The sequence below is a fragment of the Bison bison genome, unplaced genomic scaffold (genome assembly GCF_000754665.1).
Source record: "Bison bison bison isolate TAMUID 2011002044 unplaced genomic scaffold, Bison_UMD1.0 scf7180017864389, whole genome shotgun sequence".
NCBI classification, from domain to species: domain Eukaryota; kingdom Metazoa; phylum Chordata; class Mammalia; order Artiodactyla; family Bovidae; genus Bison; species Bison bison.
The window spans coordinates 4,504,791-4,519,800 of NW_011494961.1; the positions used below are offsets into that span (position 1 = coordinate 4,504,791).

A 15,010-nucleotide genomic window follows, 5' to 3' on the forward strand; every position below is an offset into this window, starting at 1 on the left:
ATTTTCTGCTTTCCTTATTTTTCTATAAAATAACTGAGGGAAAAAATGTTCAAATTACACACACACACTACTATGCAATACAATGTGGTATGCTGATTAAATGGAACTGCCAGCTGCTAAGCAGTGTCACCATGCCCTAACTCAAAACAGTTGTCCTTGTTTCATTATGAAAGTCCAAAGTTGATATATTATGCAGTTTATAAAGGATGAATGAGCAGGTAGTATACTGGTTTAATGGATAAAAGGACCTCTGCATATACTTAAGGGTTTATTTTATGTTGTGACTAATCCATATAACTCTGAGTTATATGGACATTTAATAGTTTTTTTCTAATGGTCCATTTGTTTACATTAAATGTTCATTTTTTGTATTCTGTCTACAGCAGTGGTCCACGCCTTATTGGTTTGTAATGCCAGCACAGAGCTGACCACTTTAAAAAATATTCGGGACTACTTTAATCCAGCTACTCTACCTCTAACACAGTACCTCTTAACAATGTAAGTCATTATTTACCTTTGGGTCATTGGTGTTCAAAAATGGTGACTAATCATGAAAATGAAAATGGAGTAAAAGTACATTACACAAATTTTTGCCAATGAAGTGTTAATTTTCTTTGGGGGATTATGGGGTTCCTCTTCATTAGTAATTAAAAAGAGAAAGGGGAGGTACACATCATTTCCCAACAGTTCCTCTATTTATTTATTTATTGTGGCTGGGGCTAACAAGGATACTGCAGATATTTTTCCTTTTTTACGGAATAATTTATTAAGGATCTTTTGAGTGTTTTTACTTTTTTATTTATCTGTACTTTTATGTTGCAAATTATTAAACATTTAAAATTATGTAACATTTTACAGCTTTAATATAGTATGGTATTGATACTGATCTTATTCTTGACATAACCTATGTCTTCATTTTTAATTTGTCAACCACCTTGTCCCTTTCTTTAAAAAACTGGAAGTGACATGTTGAATTCACTGTAAAGTGATAGAAAAAGTCTACATTCTAATTTGGATTGTTGTGATCTAACTTGTGGTATTTCATTTTTTTCACCATAATGAAGTCCTAGGTAAAAAAGTAAATATTCTTATCCATTATGTCATTTATCTACTTTGAAATGAATTCAGTCTTAATAGAAATAAAACCAGTTTATTTCCATTTTACCTTAAATGGAAGCTATATTAATTGTCTAAGTTGATTTTGTTTAACAGAACATGGGCTTTAAAGTCAGCTTATACACTTATTAACTGTGTGCTTTTGGGGGAATAAAAGGTTAATATTTCTATATCTCTATATGGGATAATTAAGTACTTAGTATTGTGAAGATTACATCAAGTAATATAAAATGCTTAGCATGATGCCAGCATATAGTAGGTTTTCAACAAATGTTCTGTTTTCATCCACCTTCCTCCAAACTGGGGTATATGTTCATTTATGTCTCCAAAAAAATATTCTCTGTGATGCTTATTAAGTGAAGGCTAAGTTACAAATAGGTCTACTTACCTGTTTCAAAAGCCTTTTATTTAAAAAAAAATCTTTTTCACGCTGCCTTTTTACCAGGTCTTCATCAACTACAACGAGCAACAAGAGAGTCAATAAGAGAAAGTTTATCCCACCAGCCTTGTCAAATATCAACACAAAATTTGAACTACTCAGTATAGAAGCAACATTGAAGTTGGCTAGTGAGTTAATTCAGGTGCACAAGTTAAACAAGGATCAAGCCGCAGCTCTAATTCAGATAGCTCAAATGATGGCATCACGCCAGAGTGTCGAAGAAGCAAAGGAACTGGCAATTCATACCCTCCCTATCACGATCATACACGGTAAGAAGCAGGGAAGAAAACAGTTCTAGTAAATACATTGTTATATAAGCTTGTGTCACTCAGTCTGCACCTTTGTAATTTCCTAGTCAAACAAGATTCCAGAATAACTCAATAGATTATTTCAAACCTGAATCCCCTTTAGTATCTTTCTCTCTAGATTAAGTGATTTTCTCTTAACCGTCCTCCCTCTCTCTTACTGTTTCTTTCCCCCTATTAGATCAGTCACTGAGATGTCGCTTCTAGTTTCCTATTTTTCATATTGATATTTCATTTTCATTTCATATTTTCTGTCCTCTCCCACCCATTTGTACCCACTCAGTCCAGGCCTTTAACATACCTCCATATTGCCTAGTTAGTGAGAGTGTGGGCTCTCTTAGCTTTAATTCCCTCCTCTGTAAAATAAGGTTTGATAATAGCATCTGTCTCATAGGTTTGGGGGATCAAATGTTAAATAGGTAAAGAGCTCAGAATGGTACCTGGCACACGGGAGGCACTTAGTAAAGTCAGCATGTATGCGTTACCATGATCTCACACAGCTTTCTAATTGATCTGCCTTTACTTTTTCCTTTTTTCATATTTTCACTCAAGTTGTTCTTCAGTTGCTAAGTTGTATCCAACTCTTTGCAACCCCATGAACTGCAACAAGCCAGGCTTCACTCAAGTAGTTTTTCTTAAAAAAAAAAAAATAATAATCTGATTAAGTCAGTTCCATTACTTAAAATTCTTCATTGATTTCCATTGGCCTTTAAGATAGAATTCAAACTTTTAGCCTTAGCACGCACAACTCTGTGATTTATCCCCCTGTCTTCTTTGTCAGACCACCTCCTCTCTTGCCTTTTTGCTACAGGCCATACAGAAATATTTACCGGCTTCATGCTTTGTCACATCTCTGCCTGGGATGATCCTTTCCTTAAGAGTTGGGATATCTTGCCCTGGAAGACTTAGTTCTCTATTCTTTTTATTTTCAGGAAGCATTCCCATCTCCACCAAAGGAAAGAGAGATGTTTTTTCTCTGATGCCAATAGTGTTACTTAACCGTATTGTTTTATCATTTTTCTTTACTTGTCTGTCTTCCTAAGTTGACTGTGGTCTTGTTAAATGTGAAAGTCTTTTGATTATCTATGCATGTCCTCCTTGTGCTAATTAAACATATGGTTGGCCCGCAATATTTTTAAATAAATTAATTAAATGGAGAGAGGGAGATGGATGGATATTTCTTGTGCTTTTCAGAAATTTATTTACAATATTGCCTTTACTTTTCTTCCCCCCCTTTAAAATAATTAGGCGTTTTCGGAGCAGGAAAGAGTTACTTGCTGGCTGTGGTGATTTTGTTTTTTGTGCAACTATTTGAAAAATGTGAAGCTCTTACAGTTGGAAATGCAAGACCGTGGAAACTTCTGATTTCTTCTTCTACTAATGTAGCTGTTGACAGAGTGCTTCTTGGGTAGGTAGGACAGGAGTATTTAAGTGCCTGATGTTTTAGGTGGTTGTTGAGAGGCGGTCTACCATGGGCCCTGAATGTCCATGCACATTTGTGCTGGGCATGCCGGACAGGCAAGGCCTTTGTCTCTGACTCAAGAACCAGAGTCCATGAAACACGAAGAGGCTGACTTAATAGTTTGTAAGCAGGATAAAATACGTACGAAACCTGACAGTTTTGACACAGGACGGGATACTCATGTAAAAATCTAGCTAAGGACATATATTGTTGGGGGAGGCAATCCACCATGCATGCCCTGACCACTCTAACCCAACACATTTTTCCCGGTTGTGTTTACAGTAAGCAACCTTCACTGATGGTGTAATATCTCCCTCCAGGACCAAGAGCAGAGTTGCTGATTTCTTGTTAAAAAATAGTGGATGTCCAAGCTCAGTGTTCTTTCCTACAGCTCAGTCCACGCAGTGCAGGTGTCCATCTGATTCTCTGTGTCTCCTCATTCAACTTGGGGACCACAGGAAACCACTGTAGATACGTTAGTGCCTATGCTGCTTCCTATGCCAAGAATAAAAGTCCTTTGTCTCTGACCCAGGAGCTTAGGGTGACTACTTTAAAGTAGGCTAAAATTGCAGAACCAAGTTACAGGTTATTCTCTCGTCTACCTGCCCATATGAACACATAATACTAAAATAGCTGAACAGTTTGATTAAATTATGTTTTGGTTTCAATAAGAGGGATCCACCTCTAGTTTTACCTTTATCCCATCCTTGTGCCAGAATCATCAGGTTTTTGTATGTGATTTTTTTCCTTGTTGCTGTTGTTTAGTTACTAAGTTGTATCCAGCTCTTTATGACCTCATGGACTGTAGCCCACCAGGCTCCTCTGTCCATGGGATTTTCCAGGCAAGAATACTGGAGTGGGTTGCCATTTCCTTCTCCAGGGGATCTTCCTGATCCATTGTTCTAGGGATTTAACCCAGGGATTAAACCCATGTCTCCTGCATTGGCAGGTAGATTCTTTACTACTGAGCCACCAGGGAAGCCTGATCTTTCCTACTTACAAACTAAAAGGTTAGCCTCTTGCTGTTTCATGGAAGTAATAGTGCAGTCTGTTACACAGGGTAAAATTTTTGTGTAAGATTTTATTAAAAATGCAAAGACAGTATTACATAATGTTTTACCAGTATTCCAATGTTTAATGATCTGAATTTCAACATAAATGATAAAGCTTGATTAGGGGAAATAATCCATTATTTATAAGTATAGCCTTTTTTAAAATTAACTTTTATAATTGCATTAGGTAATGGGTATAGTAGAAAATATGCAGACCTCAATGGCACCCCACTCCAGTACTCTTGCCTGGAGAATCCCATGGACGAAGGAGCCTGGTAGGCTGCAGTCCATGGGGTTGTGAAGAGTCGGACACAACTGAGCGACTTCACTTTCACTTTTCACTTTCCTGCATTGGAGAAGGAAATGGCAACCCACTCCAGTGTTCTTGCCTGGAGAATCCCAGGGAAGGGGGAGCCTGGTGGGCTGCTGTCTATGGCGTCACACAGAGTTGGACATGACTGAAGTGACTTAGCAGCAGCAACAACATTTTATTATATTTCTTTACAGACTTTCAATACATTCACACACATTCATTTTGTTTTCCAAACTTAGTTTTCAACAGTATATACTGTTTGTTTTGTGTCCTGCTTTTTTTTTACTCAAAGTTTATTTCTTTATGGTATTAAATCTTAGAAACCAAAATTTTCATAGCTCTATTATATGTCATGATTTTTGATCTATAAACAGTTTTTGTACTATAAACAATTTTTGATCAGTAAGGTCTTTACAAGCTTTTGCTATTATAAATAATATTGTAACCAAGATCCTTAAACATAAATCTTTGTCTCCATTTTTGATTCTTTTCTGAGGACAAACCTAGGCCTAGAACAAAAGATATGAACATTTTAAAGCTTCTTGATAGATTGCCCTCTAGGCAAGTTCTACCTGTGTGTACTATTCTAAGTAATCTAAGACAGTGGCTGAGGACATTTTTTGACTCAGGATAATGAACAGTTACTTGGGGACAAACTGGAAAGAACTTTAGATTGCTTAGCTTGAGATAAAAATTTAACTCTGTTTAGTAGAGAAAAATCAAGAAGCTAGAAGATTGAGGACTGACTATGAAGGGTAACAAAAAACACAGAAGAGATTCTTTGATGCTTAGGCCTCTGATGAGGGCCTGAGGACTGTGGACTGCAGTTAGGATCTGTATTTATCCCAACTGCATGTACGCTGGACCCAGACATTTCTTCACACTAAACTGACATTTAGCTATGTACTTGGGTAACGCATTTCAACTGCAGTGGACAGAATAGGATGAAGAATTTCTTGAGAAGAAATAAAATATTTTTTGCCCCATGATGAGGATACTACAGTGTTCTCATAGAATTAACACACTTATATTGAAAAAAATATATAAACTAGTTTTTCAGACTGAAAAATAGCTATTATGCAAGATAAAAACTAAAAAAGTGCAAAACCTGAAGTCTGTTCATGTATTGCTTGACATTAAACAAATTGCTTCAAGATTATCTAGGAAAACAATGTTTGAAGAGCCATAGTTTCTTTCGTTTCCAGTTCTTTATCCCCCGTTTGAGGTGATAGATGTTTCAGGAGTCCGGATGTTCAGTGAGTCCCTCCTCCGTTCCTCACAAGCAGGAGCTGTAAGATACGTAAGAAGGATAAAGCAGGAGCTGTAAGATACGTAAGAAGGAAGGGAGCTGAGGGCTGCAGCTGCACAAAGCCCTTACTAGGGGGTCATGGATGTGGAAGAACAGTCACCCGTATCTTTTGGAGGTAGACAGACTTGCCCAGGTTTGATTCATGATTGCCTCACTTATTAGCCATGTTGCCTGACTTAGCAAAACACCTGACTTAGAGCTCTGAGTTTCAGTTCCTCATCTCTAAGATGAGATATCGTGCAGAGCTGTAAGGAGTATTATCAAGGCAACGTATATAAAGAGGCTAACACTCTTCCCACTAAATCTTGATGCTAACTATATGGTAGCTATTGCTTTCCATGATGTCTTTAGGGCAGTTTTGTCTTTTTTGTTTATTTTTGTGGGGTTTTTTTTGGCCATGCCATGCAGCTTGTGGGATCTTCTATAATTCCTCAACCAGGGATGGAACTGGGCCACAGCAGTGAGAGCACAGAGTCTTGATCAGTAGATTGTCAGGGAGTCCCTAGGGCAATTTTATTTGTGATAAATTCTAACATCAGTATTTTATGAACATTTCATGAGCCCTCAACATAAGATAATACATATTTTTAAAATTCTCTGAACACATTTTATAAAAAGTTTTTCAGCTACATTGCCTTTGAGTTTAGGCATTTCACATTAAACTACATAACTATAAAATATATTGTTACACAAAGTTATTTTAATAATGTGTATATTATATGAAAGTTTGTTTTAGATTCTGTTTTCTAAATAGTCAATCTGTTTCACCCTGTTTTCTTTAAAGGCTTCTTAGTCTTGGATTTGAAAAGTTTGTCAGAGTTGGGAGTGTCAGAAAGATTGCCAAGCCAGTTTTACCTTACAGGTAAGAATGCCAAATTCCAAAAGTCACAGAATGTGCACAGAAGTATAATTTTACATAACTCTTACCTTAAGTTTGGTTTTTGAAGAAGACTAGAGAAAGCCTTTTTCTTGGTGTTAATTTAGGAACTCTTGTGTTTTGCTTTTTTGTGATACTACTAAAATAGAATAAAAGGGTATTCTTTTATGTCATTGTTTTTTAAGTTTGTATGCTGGCTCAGAAAATGAAAATGAGCAATTAAAGGAACTGCATGCACTCATGAAGGAAGACTTGACTCCTGTGGAAAGAGTCTACGTGAGGAAAAGTATTGAGCAGCATAAACTGGGGACCAATAAAACCCTGCTGAAACAGGTGAGAGGAAACAGCGTCAGTTGTTTATTTCTTTAATTTATGTATACGATTTATATTATTTTTATTCCTATTGAGAGGAATATTATTCCTATTTTATTTCCCTTAAGTAAATTAAAAAAAAACCAACTATGATAGCTTAGATTCAACTAAAGTGTGCCTGTCTATGCAATCCATGTTTTATTTAATTGACACTGGGCAAAATATCCAAGTGAATTTTACCTTTGATGCTTTCCTAGAAAACCAAGCCCTTCAGGGTCTGTTTAAAATCTGTCCAAGAACCTGGGAGGCTCAGACCATGGATCCCAGGTGTTGGGAGCCCACATTGGACACACAGGGTCTCTGGCTGTAGCAAGTAGCATCATTGCCTTTATCAAGTTCTGACTCAAGACAGGGTGTCAGCTTTGGGGAAAGAAGTCTTCAGTAGCTTTCTCCTATAAACAAAGCATGGGAGAAGAAAAGGAGGTTGTCCACTTGTTGGACAGTGTGGACATGGGTCACTTTCTGCAAGAGATTTGGGACAATCAACGTGCTTGGCACCGTTTCAGTGAGCTACTGCTGAAATACCATTGCTTAACAAACAAAATCTCAGTAACTAAAGACAACAAATTTAATGATTCAGTGATTCTACAGGTCAGTTGGTGTAGGTCAAACCTCTCATTCTGAGAACAGTTGTCTGTGGCATGATGGCCCTCTCCTGACAGATGGCAGAAGTGCAGGAGGGCAGGCTGGATCATATAGATACATGTAAAGCTTTTGTTCATAGCATGTCTGCTAAGATTCCTTTTGCTGTAACAGGTCATATGACCAAGCCCAGCATCAGTGGGGCTGGGAAATATACTTCACCTACTTCTCTTGGGGGGAAGCACTGCAAAGCCATACAGTAAAGGGTGTGGATGAGTAATAAATACTCTCACGGTGAAGGAGAGAAAATTGGAAATAATAATGTCTACAATAAGTTTTGGTTCCAGGAGTCCTCAAAATGCTTCAGACTAGCTTTTTATTATCACAAGTATGAACTTAACTTCCCTCCTTTTTCCCCAACCAAATCCAGAAGGGCTTAGTTTGACTACACTCAGGTAGTGCAAGTTAGTCATTTATGTGAACCACTTGGGCTTCTCTGGTGGCTCAGAGGGTAAAGAATCTGCCTGCAATGCAGGAGACCAGGGTTCGATCCCTGACTTGGGAAGATCCCCTACAGAAGAGAATGGCAACCCACTCCAGTATTCTTGCCTGGAGAATTCCATGGACAGAAGAGCCTGGTGGGCTGCAGTCCATGGGGTTGCAAAGAGTCAGACACGACTGAGTGACTAGCACACACACACTTATTTTACATCCTTATCCAATATACTGATATGTTACTATAATCTATTGCTCATTGGTGTCACTTGTTCATAAATAAAATTTTTTTAAGAGGAATTCCTTATGTGGGAATAATGAAAATGTAGATGTCAAGTGGCCTATTTTCTGATTGGTGGTGATTAAATTAGGACTAGCTCATTTATGGTTTTAGCCTACAAGTTCTTTGGTAAGTATATTCTTTTGTTTAATAGTTGTTAATAACATTCTCATTACAATGAAGGTTCGAGTAGTTGGAGTTACCTGTGCAGCCTGCCCATTCCCATGCATGAATGATCTCAAATTCCCTGTGGTTGTCCTGGATGAGTGTAGTCAAATGACAGAACCGGCTTCTCTCCTTCCCATTGCAAGGTAACCTAAAAGGTTCTTTTCCAAAGACTCTCGGATGTTACAGTTATTTCAAACATTTCCTCAAACTCTTACCAAACTTTTGTGACAATTCCTAGCAATTCAAGTACTAAACTGATTCTTTAAAAGAATGTGAAAGGAAATTTGAGGGGGGGGAGGAGTTCGTATATCAAAATTTGGTTAGATGACAGTTTAGACACCTGAGTCACATAATTCATAAAAGCCTTGAAAGTTCTAGTGCTAGATTCTGTTGGAACATTGCACATCTCTTAACCAGATTAAAGGTGCCTCTTTAGTCACAGTTTAAGAACCTAACTCTACTGAAGAATGTTCTTTAGTTCTTACCTTGATATAATTCCAGTGTTTAGGTTCGAAAATAGTTTTTAGATTATGAAAGTAGATAACATATATAAAGAAAAATAAGTTGAAAATGAAAAATTATCTACTAAAATGTAGGAAACTATAAAATCTTCTAAGCTGTCTCAGCCCATTGAAACACTGCTTTTAAAGCGTCTCTTTCTGAGGAATCCTAAAGGCAGAGGAGGGTGTGCTCAACTAGACCAGACTAATGGGCTCGAGTCCTAGGCCCTGTTCTGTCCCCCTTTGTTGTTTTGCGTTTTCCTTCTTTATAGTAAATGTTTAATCTTCTGATTTCCAGTTTACAAGTGTTGAAAATACACAGGAAAGATTTTACTTCACCAGTACTTTCATGTTAATATATTTTGATGCAATATATATGGCAATAAATCTCTACACATCATAACCAAAAGTATGGGGTTTCTTCCCTTAAAAAAAATGGGGATGTAACATTAACAAACACTTTTAAAATAAAGCACACAATTATTTTGGTGAATTTACAGATCTTTTTCCCCAGGTACAAAGGATGAGGGAGGAGGGCATCAACTGTCATGCTCTGGCTGAGACTTGGGAGGTTCCTGCATCAGGGGGCTTTCAGGGTTTAAACTGGGACAGTCCTGGGCACCAGGACCAGTTGGTCACCCTAATCAGGAGCCAGGGATGGAGAGAGTAAGGCCCTGTGTAGAGGGTAGAGGAGCAATATTTGTGGAGCATCTACTGTATACTAAACACATTACATGCTTAAATCCTTACAACAGCCATGCAAGGTATTATTATATCAAGGTTACTGATAAAAATACTGACACTGTAGAGATTAAATAACTTGTTGTGTCCATAGAATATAATAGAGCTAAAACTTGCATATAGGTTTTTCTACAAAACTTGGATTTTCCCCCACTATATATTACTCCTATTTAAAAAGACATTTAACCCATGAGAACCTAATAGGCTTCATCTCTAAAACAAAAGTTTAAGCTAAATGACTTCTAAGAAAGTTTTTAAGTCTTAAGTTTATAGATTCTAAAAATCATTATTCTCAAAGTGTGTTGTGTGAAATACTGATTCCTTGCCAAGGCAGGGGACACTTAATAGGTTTTATGTGGAGACAAGTAAAGTTATGTAGAGGATTCTTTACTTACTGCATAACTTTTTAAAGCCTTTGAATACACCTAGTAGCACTATTAAGCCTTGTATGTTCTCAGTACATTTCATGGTATTCAGATTCTTTGAAATACATTTTAGAAAATAGTGCAGTAAATTTTGTTAATGCATATTTTTCTCGTTGCTTAGATTAATTTGTAGAATTTTGTTTTAGGTTTGAGTGTGAAAAGCTGATACTTGTTGGAGATCCCAAACAGCTTCCTCCTACTATTCAGGGTTCTGATGCAGCTCATGAAAATGGACTGGAACAAACTCTTTTTGACCGACTCTGCTTAATGGTACTACTTCTAAATTCATACAGTTGTCATTTATTGATTATAAATGATAGAACATAAAATATATTTAGGGCAAGACCAGGTCCTTGCCCTAAAATTATTTTAATTGGAGTCGTTTAGAAAGTACTCATCTTAAAGATAAGGAGAACACTAATAATCTAACAATAAAATGAATCTTTCCCCTGTGAATTTTAGTAGTGGGTAGTAAGTATATTGATTTTGCTATAAAATAAAAAGTCTATAACGTTTCTCTTATCCATGTCCACTGTTGTAGAGCTCCAGTGCAACTGCTGGGTCTGATGCTATTTCTATGTCCAACTTTTGAGAAACTGCAAACTGTTTTCCATAGCAGCTGTACCATTGTACATTCCCAACAGCAATGTGCAGGAGTTCTAATTCCACCACATCTTTACCATAATGTTATTTTTCATTTTTAAAAAATTACTGGCTATCTTAATAGGTGTGACGCGGTATCTCATTGTGTTTTCTCTAATGTATAATGATGTTGCGCATCTTTCATGCACTTATCTTTGGAAAAATGCCTGTTCAAGCCCTTTGCCTATTTTTGAATTGGGTTGTTTTTGTTGTTCAGTTGTAGGGGTTCTTTATGTATTTTGGATATTAATTCCTTATCAGATAAATGATTTGTAAATATTTTCTTCCATTTGATAGGTTGTCTGTTCATAAATTTATGCCCTAAAAGAGTTTTGGGAATTGATTTTTTTCTCACATATTTTTCCCCTTTGTCCATGTAATCACTAACCCTGCATTTTATTACATATTATTATCAGAGTACCTTGTAACTTTTCAAAATGTTCAAACAATATTATAGAACATTTTGCAAATAAAGACCAGGAGAGCCCTGAAATAGATGGGAATTAGTTTATGACATGTTAAAAATTGGAAACTTGTTTGAAGATTCAGAGTGAAAATAGCTTGTACCCAAGGAGGAAAGTTAATGGGTTATCACCAACAATTTCTGATTTGTTTTTAAAGAATTCTTTTCAATTTAGTGTTAGGCCAACTCCACATAGGTTCTGAAGGTATAATGTTAGATACCAAATTTATTAGTCTAAGATTTGTTTGTTTTATAATTTTAATATAAAAAGTTTACTATGAAAATATTTTTATTAAATTTTTTTAAAGTTCTTTTCATTTATAGTCCATTTTATCATGGTTGTAATTTATTTACTAAGGGCACAATATGGCAGTAATTTTAAACTTTAAAATATTATTGTGGATTTTTTTCCCCTAAGGAAAAAAAAATGTTTTAATTCCTTATTTTTCTGTACTTAAATTTCTTAGGGCCACAAGCCAATTCTGTTGAGAACTCAGTACCGTTGTCACCCCACAATCAGCGCTATTGCTAATGATCTGTTTTATGAAGGAAATCTCATGAATGGCATTTCCGAAACAGAGAGGAGCCCTTTACTGGAATGGCTCCCAACTCTGTGTTTCTATAATGTAAAAGGACTGGAACAGGTAAATAACATTAATGTTGATAAGAGTCAACACAGTTTAGTTTCCTGTTTTAATTGTATTGTTGTCTGTATGATTTTCTTGGACTTTCTGAATCATTTCTGGGAAATATAATCTAGGTTCTGTTTCTTATTCCAGATTGAAAGAGGTAACAGCTTTCATAATGTGGCAGAAGCTGCTTTTACACTCAAGTTGATTCAATCACTAATTGCGAGTGGAATAGCGGGCTCCATGATTGGGGTGATAACATTATACAAATCCCAGATGTACAAGGTCCGTACTACATATGATGATACTTATCATTATTAAATATTATAATTTCATATTATATTATTTGGTATTACATTCATCGTGCTTTGGGTTGTATTGGTTTGGTGCTAGAAAAGCTTTTAGGACTTTAAGGTATTAAAAAGCAGCATTTAGATTTTTGTCTACTGTGGCTTTTTTCTATATAATTAGATGTAAACCTAACAAGGTTTAATTAAATTCCGTTTACAGCTGTTGGGGCAAAAATGCAAATAAACAAATTAGAGGGAAGGAAATACGGTGTATGCTTTGTGTTTTGGGACAGATGGGATTGAATCTGTTTTCCAAAATGTTCTTTCACTATTGTTATATTTTATCAGTAAATCAAAGATAGATCCCAGATATTAATCTACTCACAGCCAGTTACTTCTAACTAGTTTTAATTTATATTAATTTACTTTTAGGATTTTTCATGTTTCATTATTAGTTTATCAACTCTAAATTAGCATATCCAGATGAGTTCCCAGCAATAGATAAATCACCACTTTGATTTTGCTTTGCAACTTATATTATCATCTAGTTATTTATCATTTCAGAAACTAACTTAAGTCTCTGTGAGTAATAACAAAATGAAAATTGCCCACTATTAGTTAAATGATAAAGGCTGCCAGGGGCAGGTGGAGAGGTGTAGGTTCTTCATGAAGACACTCTGCACTGTGTGATTCTTGCCATCTTTCCTCTGTAGCTCTGTCATCTACTCAGTGCGATGGACTTCGACCATCCCAACTTGAAAGCTGTGCAGGTGTCCACAGTAGATGCTTTTCAGGGAGCTGAAAAGGAGATCATTATTCTGTCCTGTGTAAGGACCAGACAAGTAGGATTTATTGATTCAGAAAAAAGAATGAATGTTGCATTGACCAGAGGAAGGAGGCATTTGTTGATTGTAGGAAATTTAGCCTGTCTGAGGAAAAATCGACTATGGGGGCATGTGATCCAACACTGTGAAGGTAAAACAAAAATGTATTTAATTCAAGCATTTTGAATTAAAACTGACTTTTGTGTTAGTGCCTGGGGTGTTTCGGGTAGGAACTACTCTGAATTTGCCACTGTGGGTGATGAATGAAATGATGAAATGGACACCACTGTAAAATATGGTTGTCTCATGTTTTGTATCTTTTTAAGGGAGGGAAGGTGGATTGCAACATGCAAGCCAGTATGAACCACAACTGGACCATCTCCTTAAAGATTATCTTGAAAAACAAGCAGAAGAAAAACAGAAGAAAAAGGCTGAAAAAGATAAATTGACAGATAAAAAATCTTATTCACAAAAAGACATGGTATAGTTTGTAAAGTTCAAATTCATTTTACACTGTACATTTGTATATTTTTATTACTCCCTAACCCTTGTAATTGGGGGGAAAAAAAGATTTAAATATAAGTAAAATCTGCTCTTCATAAAAAGTGTAATTAATTAAGACAGGCAAATGTTGAAGGAACTATAAAATCTCACCAATAAAAATTCTTTCTGAAAATTATGGCTCTGTTTCTGAAGAAATGAATTTTTCAAGGAGCAGGAAAAAGCTTTTTTGGGGATGTTACTTCAAAAATAAGTGATTATCTCAAAAACTCATCTTTTAAAATGCATCTACACAGTTATACCAATATACTCCTTTCTGAACTACAATGCTATCAGAATCTTAAAAAAAGAAATATAATGCCCTATCATTCTGTAAGTAAAAACATATTCACAGTAAAACTTCCTTTAAAAAAATATTTATTTGGTTGTGCTGGGTCTTAGTTGCGGCATGTGGGATCTAGTTACCTGACCATGGATCGAACCTGGGCGGCATGCCCAGATTGGGAATGCAGAGTTTTAGCCACTGGACCATAAGGGACATTCCTTCACAGTAAAACTTTTAAGAAGTACAAAAGAAAGAAAAAAAAAAGTATCTAAAAGTTCATTCCTAGAGATCAGATCAGATCAAATCAGATCAGTCGCTTAGTTGTGTCCGACTCTTTGCGATCCCATGAATCGCAGGCCTCCCTGTCCCTCACCAACTCCCGGAGTTCACTGAGACTCACGTCCATGGAGTCAGTGATGCCATCCAGCCATCTCATCCTCTGTCGTCCCCTTCTCCTCCTGCCCCCAATCCCTCCTAGCATCAGAGTCTTTTCCAATGAGTCAACTACTTCGCATGAGGTGGCCAAAGTACTGGAGTTTCAGCTTACAGCATCATTCCTTCCAAAGAAATCCCAGGGCTGATCTCCTTCAGAATGGACTGGTTGGATCTCCTTGCAGTCCAAGGGACTCTCAAGAGTCTTCTCCAACACCACAGTTCAAAAGCATCAATTCTTCGGTGCTCAGCCTTCTTCACAGTCCAACTCTCACATCCATACATGATCCATCCATAGCCTTGACTAGACGAACCTTTGTTGGCAAAGTAATGTCTCTGTTTTTGAATATGCTGTCTAGGTTGGTCATAACTTTCCTTCCAAGGAGTAAGCGTCTTTTATTCATGGCTGCAGTCACCATCTGCAGTGATTTTGGATAGCGGTGCTCAAAACTGGCCATGACTCTGCAA

The 15,010-nt window shown here is 36.6% G+C and overlaps 1 protein-coding gene across 5 annotated transcripts in view; it reads left to right on the forward strand.

The window, feature by feature from the left end:
* The window catches only part of ZGRF1 (zinc finger, GRF-type containing 1), a 56,214-nt gene extending 41,793 nt beyond the window's left edge, over nt 1-14,421 (forward strand). For 4 of the 5 annotated variants that reach the window (XM_010858511.1, XM_010858513.1, XM_010858515.1 and 1 more), the window contains 11 exons: nt 384-498; nt 1,562-1,824; nt 3,109-3,268; nt 6,781-6,858; nt 7,059-7,206; nt 8,786-8,913; nt 10,583-10,706; nt 12,009-12,185; nt 12,321-12,455; nt 13,174-13,435; nt 13,611-14,421. In XM_010858511.1, coding sequence (XP_010856813.1) covers nt 384-498; nt 1,562-1,824; nt 3,109-3,268; nt 6,781-6,858; nt 7,059-7,206; nt 8,786-8,913; nt 10,583-10,706; nt 12,009-12,185; nt 12,321-12,455; nt 13,174-13,435; nt 13,611-13,771 — 1,751 coding nt within the window. In that variant the 3' untranslated portion in view covers nt 13,772-14,421. The remainder of the gene's footprint in view (nt 1-383; nt 499-1,561; nt 1,825-3,108; nt 3,269-6,780; nt 6,859-7,058; nt 7,207-8,785; nt 8,914-10,582; nt 10,707-12,008; nt 12,186-12,320; nt 12,456-13,173; nt 13,436-13,610) is intronic. The other variant, XM_010858514.1, reaches the window with a different exon arrangement.
* The last annotated feature ends 589 nt before the right edge of the window (nt 14,422-15,010 follow it).